General features: G+C 36.3%; 1 protein-coding gene across 2 annotated transcripts in view; it reads left to right on the forward strand.

The window, feature by feature from the left end:
- Window positions 1–20,162, forward strand: part of Wasf1 (WASP family member 1) — a 50,274-nt gene that overhangs the window by 17,098 nt on the left and 13,014 nt on the right. For both annotated transcript variants that reach the window (XM_090338295.1, XM_090338294.1), the window contains exon 2: window positions 17,089–17,249. In XM_090338295.1, the coding sequence (XP_090194421.1) occupies window positions 17,117–17,249 (133 nt within the window). In that variant the 5' untranslated portion in view covers window positions 17,089–17,116. The remainder of the gene's footprint in view (window positions 1–17,088; window positions 17,250–20,162) is intronic.

A 20,162-nucleotide genomic window follows, 5' to 3' on the forward strand; every position in this document is an offset into this window, starting at 1 on the left:
TGAACTCTGAGCCTAGGTGCTGTCCCTGAACTCTTCAGCTCAAGGCTACTGCTCTACCACTTGAGCCACAGCACCACTTTCGGTTTTCTAGAGGTTAATTGGATGTAAGAGTCTCATGGACTTTTGTTACCTGGGCTGGCTTTGAACCTTGATCCACAGAGATCAGCCTCCTGAGTAGCGAGGATTACAGGTGTGAGTCACTGGCATCCAGCTTAATTTTACATTTAAATCTGTGATTTGTGATGCATTTATGTTAATTTTGTACCTGGTATGCAGTAAAGATCAGAGTTCCTCTTTACTGAAATATGTGTCTAATATAGAACCATTTTTTTTTCTTTTTTCTTTTTTGCCAATCCTGAGAACTGAACTCAGGACCTGAAAACTGTCCTTGGGCTTTCCTCAAGGCTAGTGCTCCACCACTTGAGCCACAGCACCACCTCCGGCTTTTTTCTATGTATGTGGTACCAAGGAATCAAACCCTGATCTTCATGCATGCTAGGCAAACAGTACCACTAGGCCAAACTCCTAGCCCGGCAATACCATTTTTCAAAGGAAGAATAGACTTTTCTCCACTGAATTGCTCTTGCATGTAAAGCAAAAGACAATATATAACATGTGAAGTTATTTCTAGAATTACTTTTCTGTTCTATTTACCCCTTTTCCATCTGCATATCAGTATCAGTATCACACTGCTTTGATGAATGAAGATTTGCAATATGGAGACAGGCAATGAAAATCTTCTTTCAAAGGGCTTTGCTGAATGTTTCTTCTGGAGTTTTGATAGTTTATGTCTTTCAAAGAATGTATGCAGCCTGACGGCGGTGGCTCACGTGTAGCTACTCGGGCGGGTGAGATCTGAGGATTTCAGTTCAAAACCAGCCCAAGCACTGAAAAGTCCGTGGGACTCTTGTCTCTAAGTAAACACCAGAAAATTGGAAGTGGACTGTAGTTCAAGGGGTAGGGTAGTAGCCTTGAACTGAAGAGCTCAGGGACAGCACCTACACCTAGAGTTCGAGTCCCATGACCAACAACAACAAAAGTCCACTGTTGATATTAGTTATTTGTAATTTCCTTTTTTGTAGTATTGGTTTTGAACTCAGAGTCTCTTTTGCTCCTATCATTTGAGCTACATCTCTAGCTCATCCTTATTTATTTTATTGTGTTTTATTTTTGTTGGTCATGGGTCTTGAACTCGGGGCCTCACTGCTGTCCCTGAGCTCTTCTGCTCAAGGCTACCACCTTACCTCTGAGCCACAGCACCACTTCCAGTTTCTAGTAGTTAATTGGATATAAGAGTCTCAAGGTCTTTAGTGCCCGGGCTGGCTTTGAACCCTCCATTTTAGATCTCAGCCTTCTGAGTAGCTAGGATTACAGGAGTGAGCCACCAGTGCCTGGCTCATCCTTATTTATTTTTTGTTTGTTTATTTATAGTATTAGGGGCACTATTATCTACTTCTATATAACCTCCCCAAATTTTATGTTTTTCTTCCTTTTTGTTGAACTAAAAAGCCTCTTGCTTCCATTTCCTGCAATTCATTTAGAAAAATGTTATTTTATATAATCAGATGCACATAGGCATTGTACCTTTGTGTTGCTCTTATAAGTGCATACTCATTTTCATTCTTAATTTTTTTAAGATCTGCAGAATCTACCATAAAGTTCTTCCTTTTCTAGATCTTAACAAATCTCAATTACATTTTTGTCCTTATCCAGTTTTAATGTTGACTTCAGACAACTAGCTCTTAATTTCATTGACAGTCATTTTATTACATCCTTTCTGTTTGTTATTTTTCCATTGAACACATCTTTATTTTCTCTTGTTTAGTTAAGCACATTAAACAATTTTCTTGAAGTGAAAATTGTTGACATTTATTTGAGAACTTTTGTAATAGAGGCATGTTATTGCTGTTTTCTACTGTATACCTCTTAGCTATTTCCTTCAGATTTTCTTCCTTTTCACTAAGTTCAACAATATTCTAACACACCCTTTTATTGATCTTTGAGTCAGAGGTTATTCAGGAGTATGCTATCTAGATGTTATTTTAGAATTTTCCAGATGTCTTTCTGTGATGGACACCTAATGTAATTCAGTTCTGACTAGAGAAATGTATTTTATGTGAATTGAATTCTTTTAAGCTTATTTTGACATGACACAGAACATAGTCTTAGTAGATGTTAACTTGCATATTTGGAAAAAATGTGTATTCTGCTGTTGTGTAAATTCCATTAGATCAGGTTGTTTAGTGGTGTTCTTACTGGTTTTCTGTCTTCTAACATTATTGAGAGGAATGTTAAAGTTCTGCATGTGGGCTTTGCAGGGTTTCTTTTTTTTTCTTTCAGTTCTATTTTTATTTTACTTCAAAGCTGTTTCTCCACCCTTTATGTTTTGATCTTCCTTTTCCTTTGCTCAGTAAACTCAGTGAAAGTGATGCTTTTGAGATCTGAACTTGGGGTGTAAGCCTTTGTGTTTCTATTATGTTATCGCAAGCCTCAGCTGAACACATAGAGAGACATGTAGGCTAATGATGAAAATGAGAGATCACATAGAGCAGAGATGGCACATCTGCCAAGCCGTCTTGTGTTGGTTAGCCCTCATGCAACCTGGAAGCTATCCACAAACACAAGGGAGTTTGCACATGATTAGCAGAACTTCCCAGCTGTGTTTTGCTTAAATTGCTGACCTGTCCAATCAGTTCTTATTTTAAACCAAGAATTTGGGTGGGTGATATGTTGCATAACAAAAACCATCAGAAAAGCAATGAATGTCCTTAATAATCTTTACTAAATAATAGAGTAGTTGAAATTTTTGAGATGCTATATTACTGATAAATGTATACACGTGTATATATTTATTAAACAGCATGTAATATAGAAAAATGTTATTTGCAAGGAATAGATCTTCACAAATAAAATTATTTTTATAAAATCCTCAGAAATAAGTTCTCTTTTTTCTGTTTTCATCCTTTGACAGAAAAAGAAAGTGAAAATGTTTCTTTGTTCCTAACTTTATAACCTCTTAATTTAGTTCAATATACTTTCTTATTATGAGAAATACATAGATAAAGGATAATTGACTAAAGTATATCTGCATTGCAATTCCATAATTGCTTCTATTCTGCTGAGTCGTAAAACTATTCAGATTTGGTCATTGACTATGTAAAGGACCAGAAGAATATATCTAACAATTCAACAAAGCACTATTTTTTATAGGCATAGACATAATGGATTTTGTGAACGTACAAAATAATAGTTCATAAGTGCAGGCTTTGGTTCAAATATCTCCTAGTATAGAAGAAATACAATCCTATAAGCTAGGCTAATAAATAATCATGGAAGATTCTGCTTTAATAAATGGTTTTTTTTGTTGTTTTTGTTTTTTGTTTTTTTTTACCAGTCCCGGGCTTGAGCTTAGAGCCTGAGCACTGTCCTTGGACTTTCTCAAGGCTAGAGCTCTATCACTTGAGCCTCAGCACCACTTCCGTCTTTTTTCTATGTATGTGGTACAGAGGAATCAAACCTGGGTCTTCGTGCATGCTAGGCAAGCACTCTACCTCTAGGCCAAACTCCCGGCCCCTCTTTTTTCTTTTTTAAAATGACAATCCTGGGGTTTGAACTAAGGGTCTGGGTCTGTCACTAAGCTTTTGTGCTCAAGGCTAGTGATCTATGACTTTGAGCCACAGCACCATTTGTTGCTTTTTGGGGGTTGATTGCAGATAAAAGTCTCATGGATTTTCCTGCCTGGTCTGGCTTTGAACTGTGATCCTTTGTTCTTAGCTTCTTGAATAGCTAAGATTACAGAAGTGAGTCACCAGTGTTTGGCAGTTTCAATTTTTTTCATATATTTTTTATTGTAATTAATAGAAGGGTTACATTATATTCACCAGATAGAAGGTACATTACTTCACAAACATTGATACCCTTTCTCATGTCTTGGTCCCCATTTCCCTCCCCTGGCCCCCGCCCTTCATCTTGTTTTCCTCTCTTCCCTATCCGTCTTCAAATAACCAAATATGCATATATACAATGGCAGTTTCGAATTTTTTAAACAAAAATCCAAGTACTTTTTACTTCTGTGTACTCAGTGTATTTAATTTAATTCTCAGAAATGTTCAGGTTAAATGGATAGGCTTCGCTTGAGATCTTTTGCACAGTTTATAAACTTTAGAGCCAGGATTCAAACCTTTTAGTGTTCAGATTCTGTACTTCTAACAACCAAAGAAATTGTCCGTTAAGTTTTACAAATTAAGTACATTAGCAGTGATTTTTGCTTCAGGACAAAAGAAGGTAATTTTTTTTACTTCAGCTGTTGCTAGAGCATGCACTTGGCAATATTACTTTGTTTTAATATTCCTGTGACGGGCTGGGAATGTGGCTTAGTTGTAGAGTACTTGCCTAGCATGCATAAAACCCTGGGTTCAATTCCTCAATACCATATAAGCAGAAAAAGCTGGAAGTCGCGCTGTGGCTCAAGTGGTAGAGTGCTAGCCTTGAGAAAAAGGTCAGGGACCAGTGCCCTAAGTTCAAGCCCCAGGACTGGCAATAAATAAATAAACAAACAAACAAACAAACAAAAAACGTGTGTGTGTGTGTGTGTGTGTGTGTGTGTGTCACTAAAACTGAAGAACTGAAGAAGCTCCATCTCATGGAGTGAAGACCGTATGTTGAACTTTGCTTTCCATGAGATGAGGACACTAACTGTTCTCATCAGTAATTTGAATATTTTCTATATGTATTATACTTTTGCAGAGTAAATAGATGTTGGATTGGAATTAGGAATACCTTTGGTATTAAAAAAAAGCATTTTAGTTCCAACTCTGTTTAGGCTATAAAAGAGATAAAAAAAATTTCAGTCAAAGTGGTAACTCAAATACTGTAGCACATCATTTTTCTCATTAAGAAAATCCTCTTCCTAGTTTTCTTATTTGTTTTCTTGATCCATTGAACTTTTCTTTTTCATAAGCATTCATCGCCTTTGCTATTTCTTATTTCATATATGATACAAGGTAAATGTCCTATTTTGTTTAGCTTACTTTATCACTTTTTGTCATGAATAATTTTTCCCAACTATGCTCTTTCACATCTCTCTTTTTCCCTCTCACTTTTAAATTTTAATTCTATATCCCTAACCCCTTTTCCATTTATCAGAAAACTTGGCCTGCCTCACTAACTTTAGTTATATCTTGCTTGCTTTATTTCAAAAGCTCAGTCTTCTAGAACACTGTACCAAAATTTATCATACATTCTGATTTCCTAGAGATTGTGTCAAAAAGCTATCTATCTATCTAGCCAGCTATCTAGCTAGCTAGCTAGCTATCTATCCGTATTTTTTTTCCTTGTCCTGGGGCTTGTACTTAAGAGTCTGGGCACTGTCCCTGAGCTTCTTTTGTTCAAGGCTAGCACTCTACCACTTGAGCAACAGTGCCACTTCCAGATTTTTTGCATATGTGAATTGAACCGAGGGCTTCATACATGCTAGGCAAGTATTCTACCACTAAGTCACATTCCCAGCCCTTTTAATTTTTATGTTTAAGAGTGAGACCCAAATTCTTCAGTCTTATGAGTTTCCAGAGAATAATAATACCAATGCTATTGATATTAGTTTAAGGACCACACTTTAAATTAGTAATTAGTAAATTAGTAATTAGTAATCTTTTGCAAATATTTTCTCTTAGTTCATGGAACAAGAATTACCAGTGTGAACCCCTGGCACCTGGCTTAGTTACTGCCTGAGATTTTCAGTATTACACTCTACATTTAGATCCATAGTTAGTTTTGTGAAAGGATAAAATTTGTGTCTAGATTAACTTTTTTTTTTTGCTGCCAGTCCTGGGCTTGGGCTCAGGGCCTGAGCACTGCCCTTGGGTTTTCTCTCTACCACTTGAGCCATAGCACCACTTCTGGCATATTTTCTATGTATGTGGTAGCGAGAGATTGAACCCAGGTCTTCGTGCATGCTAGGCAAGCACTCTACCACTAGGCCAAACTTTTGGCCCTAGATTAACTTTTTTTTAATCTAAATATGTGAGTGTCCTGTTTACCCTGTGTGAGGATAGACTGTCTATTGTATTATTGTATTCTTGTATTATTTTCTTTTGTCAAAGACCAGTTTACTGTATTTTTCTGAGTCTAATTATAAGCTCTGTATTCTGTTTGCTGAACAGTTTTTCTGTTCTTTCTCCAATACCACACTTTCCTATTTACTGTAGGTTTGTATCAAGTCTTGGAGTTGGATATAGCCAGTCTTTCCTATTTTGTTTTCTCTTCCAAATATTATATTGACTTTTCTGGGCCTTTACCTTATCATATGAACTTTAAAATCAGTTTGTTAATCTTCACAAAATAACCTCTTAGTTGATTGGAATTATAGTGAATCTATAGTTGAATTTGGGAAGAACTAGCATCTTGACAGGATTGAGGGTTTTTGTTTTTGTTTTTTGTAATCTGTTAGAGATTGAATGAGTGTGTTCCATCTCACCAGTACATATGTTGAAATGCTAACCCATAATATGATAAAACTAGGAGACAGGCCTTCAGGAAATGACATATAGGTCATGAGAGTAGACCCCTTAATACCTTTATAAAAGAAAAGAAAGAAATCTCCCAAGGTTTCTGTTGTATGAAGACAAAAGAAGTGAGAAATCTGCAACCTGCAGCACGGCCCTTCCTAGAAACCAGCCATAGTGGCACCCTGGTCTTTGGCTTTCAAAATGATGAGAAACACATTTCTGTTGCTAAGAGATACTTAGTCTTGGTATTTTGTTATAGCAGTCCCAAATGAGACACTATCTATGAGCTTTGAATATATTTCCATTTATTTAGTTCTTCCTTGTTATCTTCTATAAGAGTTTGTAGCATAAATCTTGTACATATTTTGTTATATTTATTCATATATAGTTAATTTTGAGAGTACATTTGTAAATGACATTGTATTTCCAATTTTACTTGTTCATGGTTGGTATGTAAGAGAACAGTTAACATTTGCATATTAACCTTATATTCCTCAACCTTCCTGTAATTGCATAGTTCCATTTTTGTTGCTGTTCTTTCACATTGTCTATGCAGATAGTCATGTCATCTGCAATTTGTATATCTTTTCCCAATTTGTAAACCTTTTGTTTCCTTCACTTAATGTATTAGCAAACATTTTTAGTATGATATGGATAGATTTCCTTGTTTTCTTCCTGTTTTTAGTACATATTTTTTTTGCTAGTTTTTTTGTCTGCATCTCAAAGTAATCATATGATTTGGTTTTTTAGTCTGTTGATTCCATGAATTATGCTCATTGAATTTCAAATACAAAACTAGCCTTGCATATCTGGAATTAGGATCTATATACTATTTTGTTGCTGTTGTTACTGTCTGTGGTTTTAGTATTAGTCTACTACTGAATTTAAAGAACGAGGTAGATTCTATTTTGTTTTGTTTTTATATCTTGTGAAACAAGAAATGTGTGGTTTATATAACAAATCTTTAGTTTATATCTTGTTTATTTTGGGAATACTGAATAAAGAAGTTAAATTGTGATAAATGGGACTACCTAAAAATAAAAAGTTTCTGCACAGATAAAATAAGTTAAATTGTGACTAGGTCACAGAAGAGTCTTGAATAGGAAAGGAGCTGGGTGCTGGTCACTCGTGCTTTTACTCTAGATACACTGAATATATTTTCTTAACTGCATTCACTGAAGTACTCATTATGTCAGTATGACAGAACTCTTTGAGATTTACTACTCTTATGCTCTTTCAAAGTTACTAAAAATAATCTTGAGGGTTTTTTTTAAAAACCTACTTGTAATAAATTTCTTCCCATTATGTGTTTTGCTTTAGGTCATTTTTTATTTGTGTATGTGTAATACATGTTAAATTGAAGACTTCTCATCTGTCAGGTCCTGACTCACACGTCCTTTCAAAAAGGCTACGTATAGCCCATGCATGGCTCTTCCTGCTGTGGAGGCAGTTCTTAGAGAATAAACTGGCATTGTTTCGCACGTTGAAAAATCTGACATGCAGGCATCATTATGGCATTGCAGTGAAAAGGTGCAATCTCTTTCTGGGATTGTAGTAGATGGCAAAAGAATAACCTTCTACTTACTTTTCTTATCAAGATGTAGAATTAACAAAAACATGATCAGCAACAATGTACAGTTTAGTGTAAGCAGTAAAGTAAGGTCTCTATATCTTGAGCATGTAAAATCAGGGCAAGTAAAGCTTAATCTAATAAGCTAAGATATGCTTGATGGCACAGCAGTCCCTTACTATGTGAGAGGCTTACATGAAAAAAAAAAAAGAAAGAAAACCAGCCTTTGGGAGTTCAAGGTATGGCTTAGTTGATAGTATGCTAGGCAGTGCACAAAAGCATCAGGTACTGAGTTCACATCCTGGTCTCAAAACTAAAAACAAGAGAGAGAGAGGCTTATGGGAATATGATGAACATATTCCCAACCAACACCTAGAAGAGAAGCTAAGGGCTGAATTCATTCATCCATCAGTTGGTGGGATTTCTGAATTCATTCATCCAGCAGTTGGTGGGATTTCTGAATTCATTTGGTTGCTAGTTAACTGAAACATCAAGCTGACTTGTGCCTTCTTTTTTTTTAAAGATTGTTAATAAAATGATATGACTTGATAAAAATATTTTAGTTGTAGTCATATCTGCATAAACTGTAGAGAATATTGACATTTAAATGTTACATGAAGTATTTTAGTCCTGCGATTAGCTAAAACATTATTCTTTCTATATTGCTATTTCTGTGATGTAACCAGGACAACTTTAGTTTCAAATATAATTTAATAATATGTGACAGAAATGTATATTGTACATTTCAAATTAGGCTTAATATTCTAACTAAAAATAACTGTCAAGATGGTATTCTTGAATTGAAAACATTTTCATTTTAATACTAAGCAAGAGTTGAAATTTGCTGAAGCTTTACTGTTCTAAAGCTATTTAAAGAAAAAGTTGCTTTTCAATGATTGTGGCCTTAAGAACAATGCTACTCAGTGAGCTGGCCTATCCTAACACTGGGCTCTACCAGGCTCCACAGGGTGTTGATGAGAGTTGATATTTGAAGAACCCTATCAAGTACCAAAGGATGAAATTGAAGATGTGGAAAGAATCTTGTAATGTCATTCCACTTCACTGATAGCATTACTTTTCTCAAAATCTGGCAGTGTCCCATGGTTGTCTCAACTTCCGTATGCATCTTTGTCAAATGATATGATAAGATTGCATGGGGTTTAGGTATAGAACCCCACTTTCTTCAACACAAGGTTTCCTCTTCCCTAATGCAAAGTTGACTAGACATTAATCTATATCTAATAGTAAGGTCTCACCTCAGGCTTCAGGGAGTTTATCATAGAAATAGGGCAAGGTAAAGTATGGGTATGGAAATTTGAAATAAGGCATTGAGCGGTTATTAGTAGTAATAAGTAAACTGTGATTCAAAGGTTCTCAAATAGTGAACTGTTATTTAAAGGAAGTAATAATTCATCATGAACTGGGATGCTGAGAAAGTTTTCATGGAGAAGGATTTGTTTTAGGACATTGGCTTGAACTACAAGAGGAGGGAGTGGACGTCCTTTCTTAGCAGAATAGCAGTTTGTTCATTAACTCCAACATGAATTATGTAATTTTAAGAAAGTCACCAAGCTAATGGAGTCAAGTAACCAACCTAAGTTCATTAATTTTTGTTTAGCTTGAGGTTAATGAAACTCATATGATAGTTTCTGTATTCATTCCCTAAAAATGGCCTTTATCTTTCATACTATATGCAATTATAAACAAAAAGATATCCTAGAAATAGTGCTGTAGGGTCTCTCATCTTTCGTAACAATATACCTTCCAGAGACAATCAACTTCTTTATGGACATGTCTATTAAAAAATAAGTTTTCTTATGTTTAAGCACTTTAATGTATTCTAGATTAGCTTTGAGTGAACTCAGCCTCATGTCAAACTAGGAAACAGTAATGACTAAGTCTAATGTATTAGTTTAGATGAGCTTTGAAAGAATTCTTTCAGCCTCATTTCAAAGTAGGAAACAGTGATGACCAATCTACATTTGAGGCTTCTGTTCCAGTTTGACTCTATAGCAGATAAGAAGCACATTTAAAGCCAGGTACAGCGGCTCAAGCCTGTAATCCTAGCTATGTGTGAAGTAGAGATTGGGGTATCACAGTTCATTTGTGAGATACCATCTTAACCAGTGGTGAGGTGTACTGCTGTCATCTCACATTGTGGGGGGAAACAATAACTGAGTACAGTGCTATGTGCCTGTCTGCCCCACAAGGGGTAGCATGAATAGGAGGATCATCCTGTAGTTTGGCCTATGCATAAAGCAAGACTCATTAGTAAGTAGGCTACAGAATTAAAAAGAGAGGTCGAGTGCTCACCTAGCATGCAAAAAGCCCTGGGTTTGATTCCTTGGTAGCACATATACAGAAAAAGCTGGAAGTGCTGCTGTGGCTCAAGGGTAGAGCCACTAGCCTTGAGAAAGCCCAAGGACAGTGCCCAGGCCCTGAGTTCAAGGCCCAGGACTGGCAAAAAACAAACAAAAAAAAAACACAAAAAACCTGCCTACCAAACACAAAGCCCTGAATTCAAATTCCAGTACTGAAAAAATAGGCATGCCTAAGTATTCATTGTAATGGTATGTGATATATTGATTCTAAAAAGGAATGACTTAATAAGTACCTAATAGTTAAGAAAAACTGCAGATTGAATCAAGTATAGCTGGGAAAGTGAGCAAAATTAGAAGTTTGCCAAGTTCATACTTTTTGGGTGTCCTGGCTAGGTATTATTTACTTCAAGGTATCCTAGATGTATCTAGCTAAGCTGTACCAGATATCCCATCTGTAATTGCAGTGTATTATGGCCATTCAACCTTTTTTGGCATTTGGATGTTCATAGAGTGTTTTATTTTTGTTTTGTTTTCATTTACCCAGCTTTCACCAAGGGTAAATTTATACAAGATCCAGATTTTTTTTTTTCAGTCCTGGAGCTTGAACTCAGGGCCTGGGCACTGTCCTTGAGCTTTCTCAATGCTAGCACTGTGCCATTTGAGCTACAGCACCACTTCCAGCATTTTCTGTGTTTGTGGTACCAAGGAATGGAACCTAGGGCTTCATGCATGCTAGGGAAGCACTCCACCACTAGACCACACTCCCAGCCCCATGATCCAGATTTTTTAATCTTTTTTTTTTTTCCTGCTGGTCCAGAAACTTGAACATAAGGCCATGGCATTGCTCAAGGCTCATGCTCTACCGCTTGGCTTCTTGGCAGTTAATTGGTGCTCAGAGTCTCATGGGCTTTCTTGATTTGGAACTATGATTCTCAGATCTCAGCTTCTTGAGTAGCTAGGATTATAGGTGTGAACTACTAGTGCCTGCCTATTCTTAAGTTTGTGTTTTCTAATAATCTCTTGAGTTTTCCTTCAGTAATTGACAGTTTAACTGCTAGAAACACTGGAAAATATTTTTTAAAACCTGGGAATTGTCTTAGTTTTTTATATCTCCAGTACTCAATTACTTTTAGAAGTGCTTGAGTTGCATGGTAAATGTGGAACTTTTGGGGTTGCGTAGTGTCATTAGCTATGATCTAAGGGAGCAGATGGAACAATTTCCAAAATTAGTTATATATTTTATATTCTAGTACAATTGCAAAGTTGCATTTTGACATAAAATACATGATTTTTAATATTTAAATCAGAAATAAATTTGATTTATATTTGCTTGCTAGCTAATTAATTTATACCTTTCATCTGTGAGGATTTTATTTTTACTCTTCCTAGTCTGAAAAGAAATATCACATTTTTAAAGATGCTGGTATTGGCACTTCCCACACAAGAATTGAGCAGGTTTTTTTTTTTTTTCAAGATTAGGAGAGTACATTTTAAGCCTTTTAAAAATTTGTGTGTCGGGGGGACAGAGCAAGGAGGGAGGGAGGGAGGGAGGGAGGGAGGGAGGGAGGAAGAGAGAGAGAGAGAGAGAGAGAGAGAGAGAGAGAGAGAGAGAGAGAGAGAGAGAGAGAGAGAGGGAGGGAGAGAGAGAGGGAGGGAGGGAGGGACGGACAGGGAGAGGGAGAGGGAGAGAGAAAAATTGATGATCCTGAGGTTTGAACATGGACTGTACACACTATTCTTGAATTTTTTTACTCTACCACATGAGTCAGGGCTCCACTTTTGGCTGTATGTTGTTTAATTAAAGATAAGAGTCTCACGGACCTTCTTGCCTGGACTGGCTTCAAATTGTGATCATAAGAACTCAACCTCCTGATTAGCTAGGATTACAGGCACAAGCCACCAATGCCCAGCTTTATTTATTTATTTATTTATTTATTTTAATTTTTTTGCCAGTCTTGGGCTTAAGCTCAGGGCCTGAGGACTGTCCTTGGATTTTTTCTCAAGGTTAGAACTCTACCACTTGATCCTCAGCACCACTTCTGGCTTTTTTCTAAGTATGTGGTACCAAGGAATCTAACCTGGATCTTCGTGCATGCTAGGCAAGCTCTCTACCACTAGGCCAAACTCCCAGTCCCAGCCCAGCTTTATTTAAATCTTTACAACCAAGATTTTGATCACTGAGCTTGACAAATGACTTAAAATTTCTGAGACCTACAAAATGAGAAAATGAATGGTAATTAAATTGTAAAGGAAAATGTTATTTCCATCTAGAAAAATTTCTAGATGAAAATAATACTTTGAACTACTTTATATGCTGTTTACTATTCTTCCCAAGTTTATATGTCTTAGTAACCTAAATAATTTTATTCACATTTTTGTGTGGCTATTCCCCCCATTTATGTATAGTCAGTTCATCTGTTTGTATCTTGGAAATACAAGGAAGGCAAGATTTTTTTTTTTTTTTTTTTTTGCCAGTCCTGGCCTTGAGCTCAGGGCCTGAGCATTGTCCTTGGTCTTTCTCAAGACTAGAGTTCTACCACTTGAGTCTCAGCACCACTTCTGGCTTTTTTCTATGTATGTGGTACTGAGGGTCTTTGTGCATGCTAGGTAAGCACTCTACCACTTGGCCAAACTCTCAGTCCGAAGGCAAGATTTTTAAATTTAATTTTATTGTAAAGGTGTTGTATAAAGGGATTATAATTGTATAAGTAAGGCTATGAGTTTGTCAAACTTCATTACCCCCTCTCATTTTTCTCCCATTTTCCCTCTCCACCCCTGAATTCCCCCAAATTATAAAGTTCATTTCCAACATAGTGTCTTTTGTCACTGTTGCATTGGTTCACCCTTTGTCCTTTGTTATTTCCCTTTCCCTTCCCCAAATCAGATAAGCATATATACAAGACACAGGATACCAAAACAAAAACAGTGACAACAGGGGATAAACCAAGGAAAAAAGAAAATGAAAGACAAGAGAAATAACTACACAACATGCATTAAAAACAACAAGGCCCTCTTGTTTATTTATCTTAGAGTTCATTTCAATTAGCATCATTTTATATTGTCATATGTACATAGCTATTGAGCAGTTGTGATTCTCTGCTAGGACTATCCTAGACATGTACTAATTATTACAAATAAGGGAAGCCATGGAGCCTATGTTTCTTTGGGTCTGGCTTACTTCACTAAATAAGATTCCTATCCATGTCTTTCCATTTCCTTATGAATAGGGTGATGTCATTCTTTCTGATGGAAGCATAGAATTCCATTATGTATATAGACTACATTTTCTTGATCCATTCATCTACCGAGGGGCATCTGGGTTGGTTCCCTATCTTGGTAAATAATGCTGGTAATAATGTTGGTAAATAATGCTACAATGAACATAGTTGTGCTGGTAGCTTTAGTGTGGCCTTATTTGTGCTTGGGTAAATGCCCAGGAGTGGGATTGCTGGATCATAAATTAGTTCTGTGTTTAGTCTTTTGAGGGATCCCAGTACTCCTTTCCACAGTTGAACCAGTTTACATTCTCACCAATAGTGCAGTAGTATTTCCTTTTGGCCACATCCCCACCAGCATTTACTGTTATTTCTTTTCTTGATAATGGCCATTTCTAACTGGGGTGAGGTGGACTCTCAATGTGTTTTCTGTTTTGTTTTCTTTTTTTGTCAGTGTTGAGGCTTGAACTCAGTGCTTGAGCACTGTCCTTGGGCTTTCTCAAGGCTAGTGCTCTACCCTTGAGCCACAGCAGCACTTCCAGCTTTTTCTGTGTATGTACTGCTAAGGAATCAAACCCAGGGCTTCTTGCATGCTAGGTGAGCAGTTGACCTCTTTTTAATTCTTTAGCCTACTTACTAATGGAGTGGTTGTTTCCTTGAGTTTTTTTTTTTTTATTTTTTGAGCTCTAGGTATATTTTTGATATGAGGCCCTTGTCTGTTGTATAGCCAGTGAAAATCTCCTAATCCGTGGCCTTTCTATTTTTCTTGCTAGCTATGTCCTTTGCCATGCAGAAGCTTTGCAGTTTAGTGCAATCCTATTTATCCAGGCTTTCTTTGATTTGTTGTGTTTCTGGATATTTATTTAGGAAGTTTTGACCTTTTCCAAGGAGCCCTAGTATATCCTTTATTCCTTTCCTCCCTATAGTATTTTCAGGGTACCTGCTCTTATCTCTAGGTCTTTGATCTGTTTGGAGTTGACCCTGGACAGGAGGATATATAAGGGTCTAACTTCAGTTTTCTACCTGAAGTAGAGTTTTTTGTTGTTGTTGTTGTTTGTTTGTTGGGGGGGTTGTTTTGTTTTCCCTCTCAGGTCTATCAATCACGCATTGACATGTAAAACGTCATTGACATGTAAAGGTAAGTGTAACTAGTAGAATTTAAGATAGATTCAAATATGAATAAAAACCTAGAGTACTAAAAGTAGCTGGCTCTATTTGCCTGCTGTATTCAGCTAGGCATCAGGGGGTAGGTGATAACTTAAGTCTAGTCTTCAATAAGTGAAAAATCTCTATAAAGATGAAAAAGCAAAAAGTAGGCAGAGTGGCATGAGAAATAGTGTAAACTTAGAAGTGATTTGAGAGTAAGGTAGGAAGATACTAAAGAATGAGGGGGTGGGAACCTTGAACTTTATCCTAATATTAAAAAGCTAGGGGTGTCTACCTTGGAAGAAGTAGACATTGTCAGATTTTAAAAATTGTTAATATTCCTAAAACCAGCAAACAAAAAAAATCAGTAAGCCTATTGACAAGGGTTCATCATATGATATATTTAATAAGATAAATATTATACAGTTTATTGCACTAAAGAATAAGAGTAATAATCAGCACAAGAAATGTAAGAGAGACATTTGACATAATCAGCATCATTCATGATTTTAAAGATTAATTTTTTTTTTTTTTTTTGTCAGTCCTGGGCTTGGGCTCAGGGCCTGAGCACTGTCCTTGGACTTTCTCAAGACTTAGCACTCTACCACCTGAGCCTCAGCACCACTTCCAGCTTTTTTTTTTTCAATGTATGTGGTACTGAGGAATCGAACCCAGGTCTTCGTGCATGCTAGGCAAGCTCTCTACCACTAGGCCAAACTCCCGGCCCTTAATTTTTTTTTTTTTTTTGCCAGTCCTGGTGCTTGAACTCAGGGCCTGAGCACTGTCCTTGGGCTTTTTCCTAAAGGCTAGCTAGCATCCTACCACTTGAGCCACAGCACCACTTCTAGCTTTTCTTTGTATATGGTACCAAGGAATCGAACCCAGGTCTTCGTGCATGCCAGGTAAGCACTCTACCACTTGGCCATCTCCCAGCCTTAAAATTTTATTTAATTTTTTAAAAATATTTGATCTGGCTGGAGGGGATGTGGCCAGGAGGGATCACTACTACACTGTTGGTGGGAGTGCAAACTCGTTCAACCACTATGGAAAGCAGTATGGCAGTACCTCAAAAGACTAAACATAGAGCTCCCCTATGACCCAACAATTCCACTACTTGGCATTTACCCAATCATCCAGAAACAAGGGCATACTAAATCCACTATCACAACAATGTTCATTGCAGCACTATTCACCATAGCAAAGATATGGAACCAACCTAGATGTCCCTCAGTTGATGAGTGGATCAACAAGTTGTGGTATTTGTACACAATGGAATTCTATGCTGCTGTCAGAAAAAATGACATCAACTCATTTGTTAGGAAATGGAAAGACTTAGAAAAAATCATATTAAGTGAAATAAGCCAGACTCAAAGGAACTTAGGCTCAGTGGTTTCCCTCATTTGTCATAACCAGTAGAAACCTTGGGCTCTACTAGCAGAGATCTGCAATAGAGCAAAACCTTGATATATAAGGCTATATAGTATGAAGCTAATTGAAAGGACCTCCAGGATACTGAAACAAAAGCCATATAATGAATGATTGTTGTCCTTAATCTACTATGTTATCTTTCATCTCCTTTGCTGTCTCTTGGGTATCTCATATTGTTACAGTATCTCACTTTGTTATCTGATATATTGAATTTATTTGTATTTGGTTATTTGAAATTTGATAGGGAAGGGGGGAAAACCAAGACAGGGGGTGGGTGGTGGATGGGGGGGAGGGTGATGGGTACCAAGACATGTGAAAGGGTATCAATGTATGTGAATTAATGCATCTTCTATCTGGCAAATATCATGTAACCCTTTTATTAATTACAATAAAAAATTATTAAAAAATATTTGATCTGTAAGTTGTTGAATATCTGTACATTTTATGTGGAAATGTAAATTTGATTCTACTCTCCTAAATTCTTTAATCCTTTTAGATATTCTTTAGAGAAGACATCATACTAACATTCTACAACAGTAGCCTCTTCCTGAAAACAACAATTTTTATTATAATAATTGTGATGTGATTACCAATTTATTGTGCGGCAAGTTACTTTGAAATTAAATGTCTTGAAAAATGTGTTATTGCTGGATGTGACATTGAGTGCATGAAACCCCCAGACTCAAGAGGTCAAAGCAAGAGGATTGGGAGTTTGAGACCAATTTGGGCTAAGAAATGGAAAGAAATAAAACCTTTTTTCTATATATTGATGTTATGTTCATTTAAAACAAAACTGTTTTTGATTCCTTTAGTTAGATAACTCCATTTTGGTTGTTAAATTTAGGAGTCTCATTATGTATTGGTTGAAAATGAATAATGTTAATTATTTCTGTGTTTTACAGGTAAACTGGCATAGAGGTCAGTCTCAAGATGCCGTTAGTGAAAAGAAACATTGATCCCAGGCACTTGTGCCACACAGCATTGCCCAGAGGCATTAAAAATGAACTAGAATGTGTAACCAATATCTCCTTGGCAAACATAATTAGACAACTAAGTAGCCTAAGTAAGTATTTTATATCAATCCCCTAACTATAATGTATATAATTATATAATCTATTATTAATTTGGGGGATTAATCTGGTATAAAGAGTATAACCTGAAAATGTAATTATTTTAAGTAATATTAATGAGTTTTAGAATCATGTTTTATGCTGTTGCTTTTTTGTTTTGTTTCTGGGCAAAGAAAATACCAGAATCTTTAAGAATAGAATTAACCTGATGTTTGAAAATTACTGAGATAGTTTTAAAAATAAAATTTCACCTATGTAAGGTAGAACCAGAAATGTACTTTTGCTTGGTTGGTAATCTATATTAGTAAATAGAGGCTTCAGTTATTTATATACTGAGACAGTAGTATCTCTTATACAATGTATTTTATTAGTGTAGGCAAATATTTTCATGTCATTAAAGATTGAAAGTGAAAGGTATGAGGTCATCACTAGTCAGAGAATTACATTAGTTGAGTAAAGCTTTGTTTAATGGACATGTGAATGTGAGTCAGGGGTCTTAATAATACAATATGATGTGAAAAGAGAATGTGGACTTGACTGCTGACAGAAAGAAGCAGATTAACCAAGGGTAAAGGCCATCAGAGAGTGTAGGTAGGAGAGTAGACATTACAAGATTATAGAATACAAGTACTTGGTAAAGAATTAAACTATTTCTCATTCCAAATTTAATCAGGAAAGAAATTTTAAACAATAAATCTGATCTGTCTTTGGAATTGAAGGACTAGCTTTTAGTCAGACAACTATATTTCATTTTAAAGGTAAAACAATGTGTTCTTGGCCTAAATATTTTCCAGCTGGTACTAGATTTATTCTGTCAGCCATACTAATCAATACAGATTCTGTAATAGTCAGGTTTTGTTTTTCTTTTCCCTTTATTTAACTTGTTCTCTCTATAAGTGAGTATAGTCATTTCTTGGTATTTGTGGTAAATTGCTTTCAGGAATATTTTGAGACGCAAAATCGACAAATACTCAAATTTCTTAGGTACTAGGACATAGCATTCGCATGTACATACTGCCAGATACTGGCACCTTTAGATTGCTTATAATACTTAATGTATTAGAGGTGTTGTATAATTAGTTCTTATGCTTTATTACTTAGGGAATAATAAAAGAGGAGAGATCTATACATGGTCCAGTACTCAAGCAGTTTTTTTCTAAATTACTGTCCAAAATTGATTGAATCTGCAGATGCAAAACCTATGGATACAAAATCAGTAAGGACTAAATCCATGCATCACAGGACAAGTTTTAGGTCTCAAATGTCTGACTATATATCCTGTACGTAGAGCAGTGTCAGAAGTTAAATAGATGCTTTTCAATGTGTCATGGAATTGCATCCAAATAAATGTCATAAGTTGAATATATCATGTTGAAATATAGTTGATACAACCTACCAAACATCATGGCTTAGCCACGCAGAATGCTGTGGAGCATCAGTTCTTTCTCCCTTGGGATCGAATGACTTACTGAAAGCTTTGGCTTACTGCTACTTCCTGGAATTCTGAGAGAATTTTGGACCACATATTGCTAGCTCAGGAAAGACTGATGGTATTCAGAATTTTCAAGTATGATTTCCACTGTATGCCTGTCACATTTATATAATTGTAAAGCTGAAAAAAATTGTCAAATTGACTCCTCATGAATTGAAGAATCCCTGTTTATGATTGTAATATCCCCACCAGGTTTGGGGAAGTCTCTGGTTCCTGTGAGAGTAGTAAATGTTTACACTGTCTATGAAATACTTGTGCAAATAAATGTTGTTTGTATTTGTTTTCTTTTATTTATTTGGGTTTTTTGCCTGTCATGGGGCTTGAACTCTGGGCCTAGGTGTTATCCCTGAGCTCTTAAGCTCAAGGCTACCACCCTACCTCTTGAGCCACAGCACCATTTCCAGTTTTCTGGTGGTTATCTGGAGATAAGAATCTCATGGATTTTCATGGTCCTCACATCTAAGACTATTGAGTAGCTAGGATTACGGGTGTGAGCCACTGGTGCCAGGCTTACAGTTTTAGAAATTATTATCCTGGGGCAAGGAGTTTGGCCTAGTGGTAGAGTGCTTGCCTAGCATGCACAAAGGCCTAGGTTCCATTCCTTGGTACCACATACATAGAAGAAAAAAAAAAGCCAGAAGTGGTGCTGAGGCTCAAGTGGTTGAGCTCTAGCTTTGAGAAAGTCCAAGGACAGAGTTCACGCCCTGAGCTCAAGCCCAAGACTGACCAAAAAAAAACCTATTATCCTTATTTCTATTGGTGGTTATTTCAGGTTAGTTCCTAGCAGTCACTAAAATTTTGTATTGCTTACTTGTTTCTTCCTTAGAAAAGCCATTGTAAAATTTTCTTTGACATTAGTCAGAAGAAAAGTGTCAGAGTTTGAAATAGATGTATTACCTGTATTGTTTAAAGATATTTTTGGACTTTTTTTTTTGTAATCTGACTGATCTAGTATTACACTTCCTGTAAAATCTGTTTGTTTTTTTCTTGGATTTTTTTTTTTTTGGTCAGATGTGGAGCTTAACTTTGGGCCTGAGCACTGCCCCTGAGCTCTTTTGCTCAAAGCTGGTGCTCTGCCACTTGAGCTGCAGTGCCACTTCCAGTTTTCTGGTGGTTCATTGGAGATGAGAGTATCATTGACTTCCCTGCCTGGGCTGGCTTCAAACAACCTCATATCTGAGCCTCCTGAGTAGCTAGGATTACAGGCATGAGCCACCAGCACCTGGCAAAATGTGCTTTTATATATACATGACTACATCCATATATTAATACAAATATTTATGTTAACAGCGTGGAAATAATAACTTTGGACAAAACAGTCATTAAAATTGTAGTGAATTATGAATCTGATATATCCACCTTGTTTTAGAAACTTGTGCAATATAAAATTGAGAATTAACATGATTGTGTGGTA

The sequence above is a fragment of the Megascapheus bottae genome, chromosome 8 (assembly GCF_031878675.1).
Source record: "Megascapheus bottae isolate mThoBot1 chromosome 8, mThoBot2.hap1, whole genome shotgun sequence".
In the NCBI taxonomy this organism is placed as follows: Eukaryota; Metazoa; Chordata; class Mammalia; order Rodentia; family Geomyidae; genus Megascapheus; species Megascapheus bottae.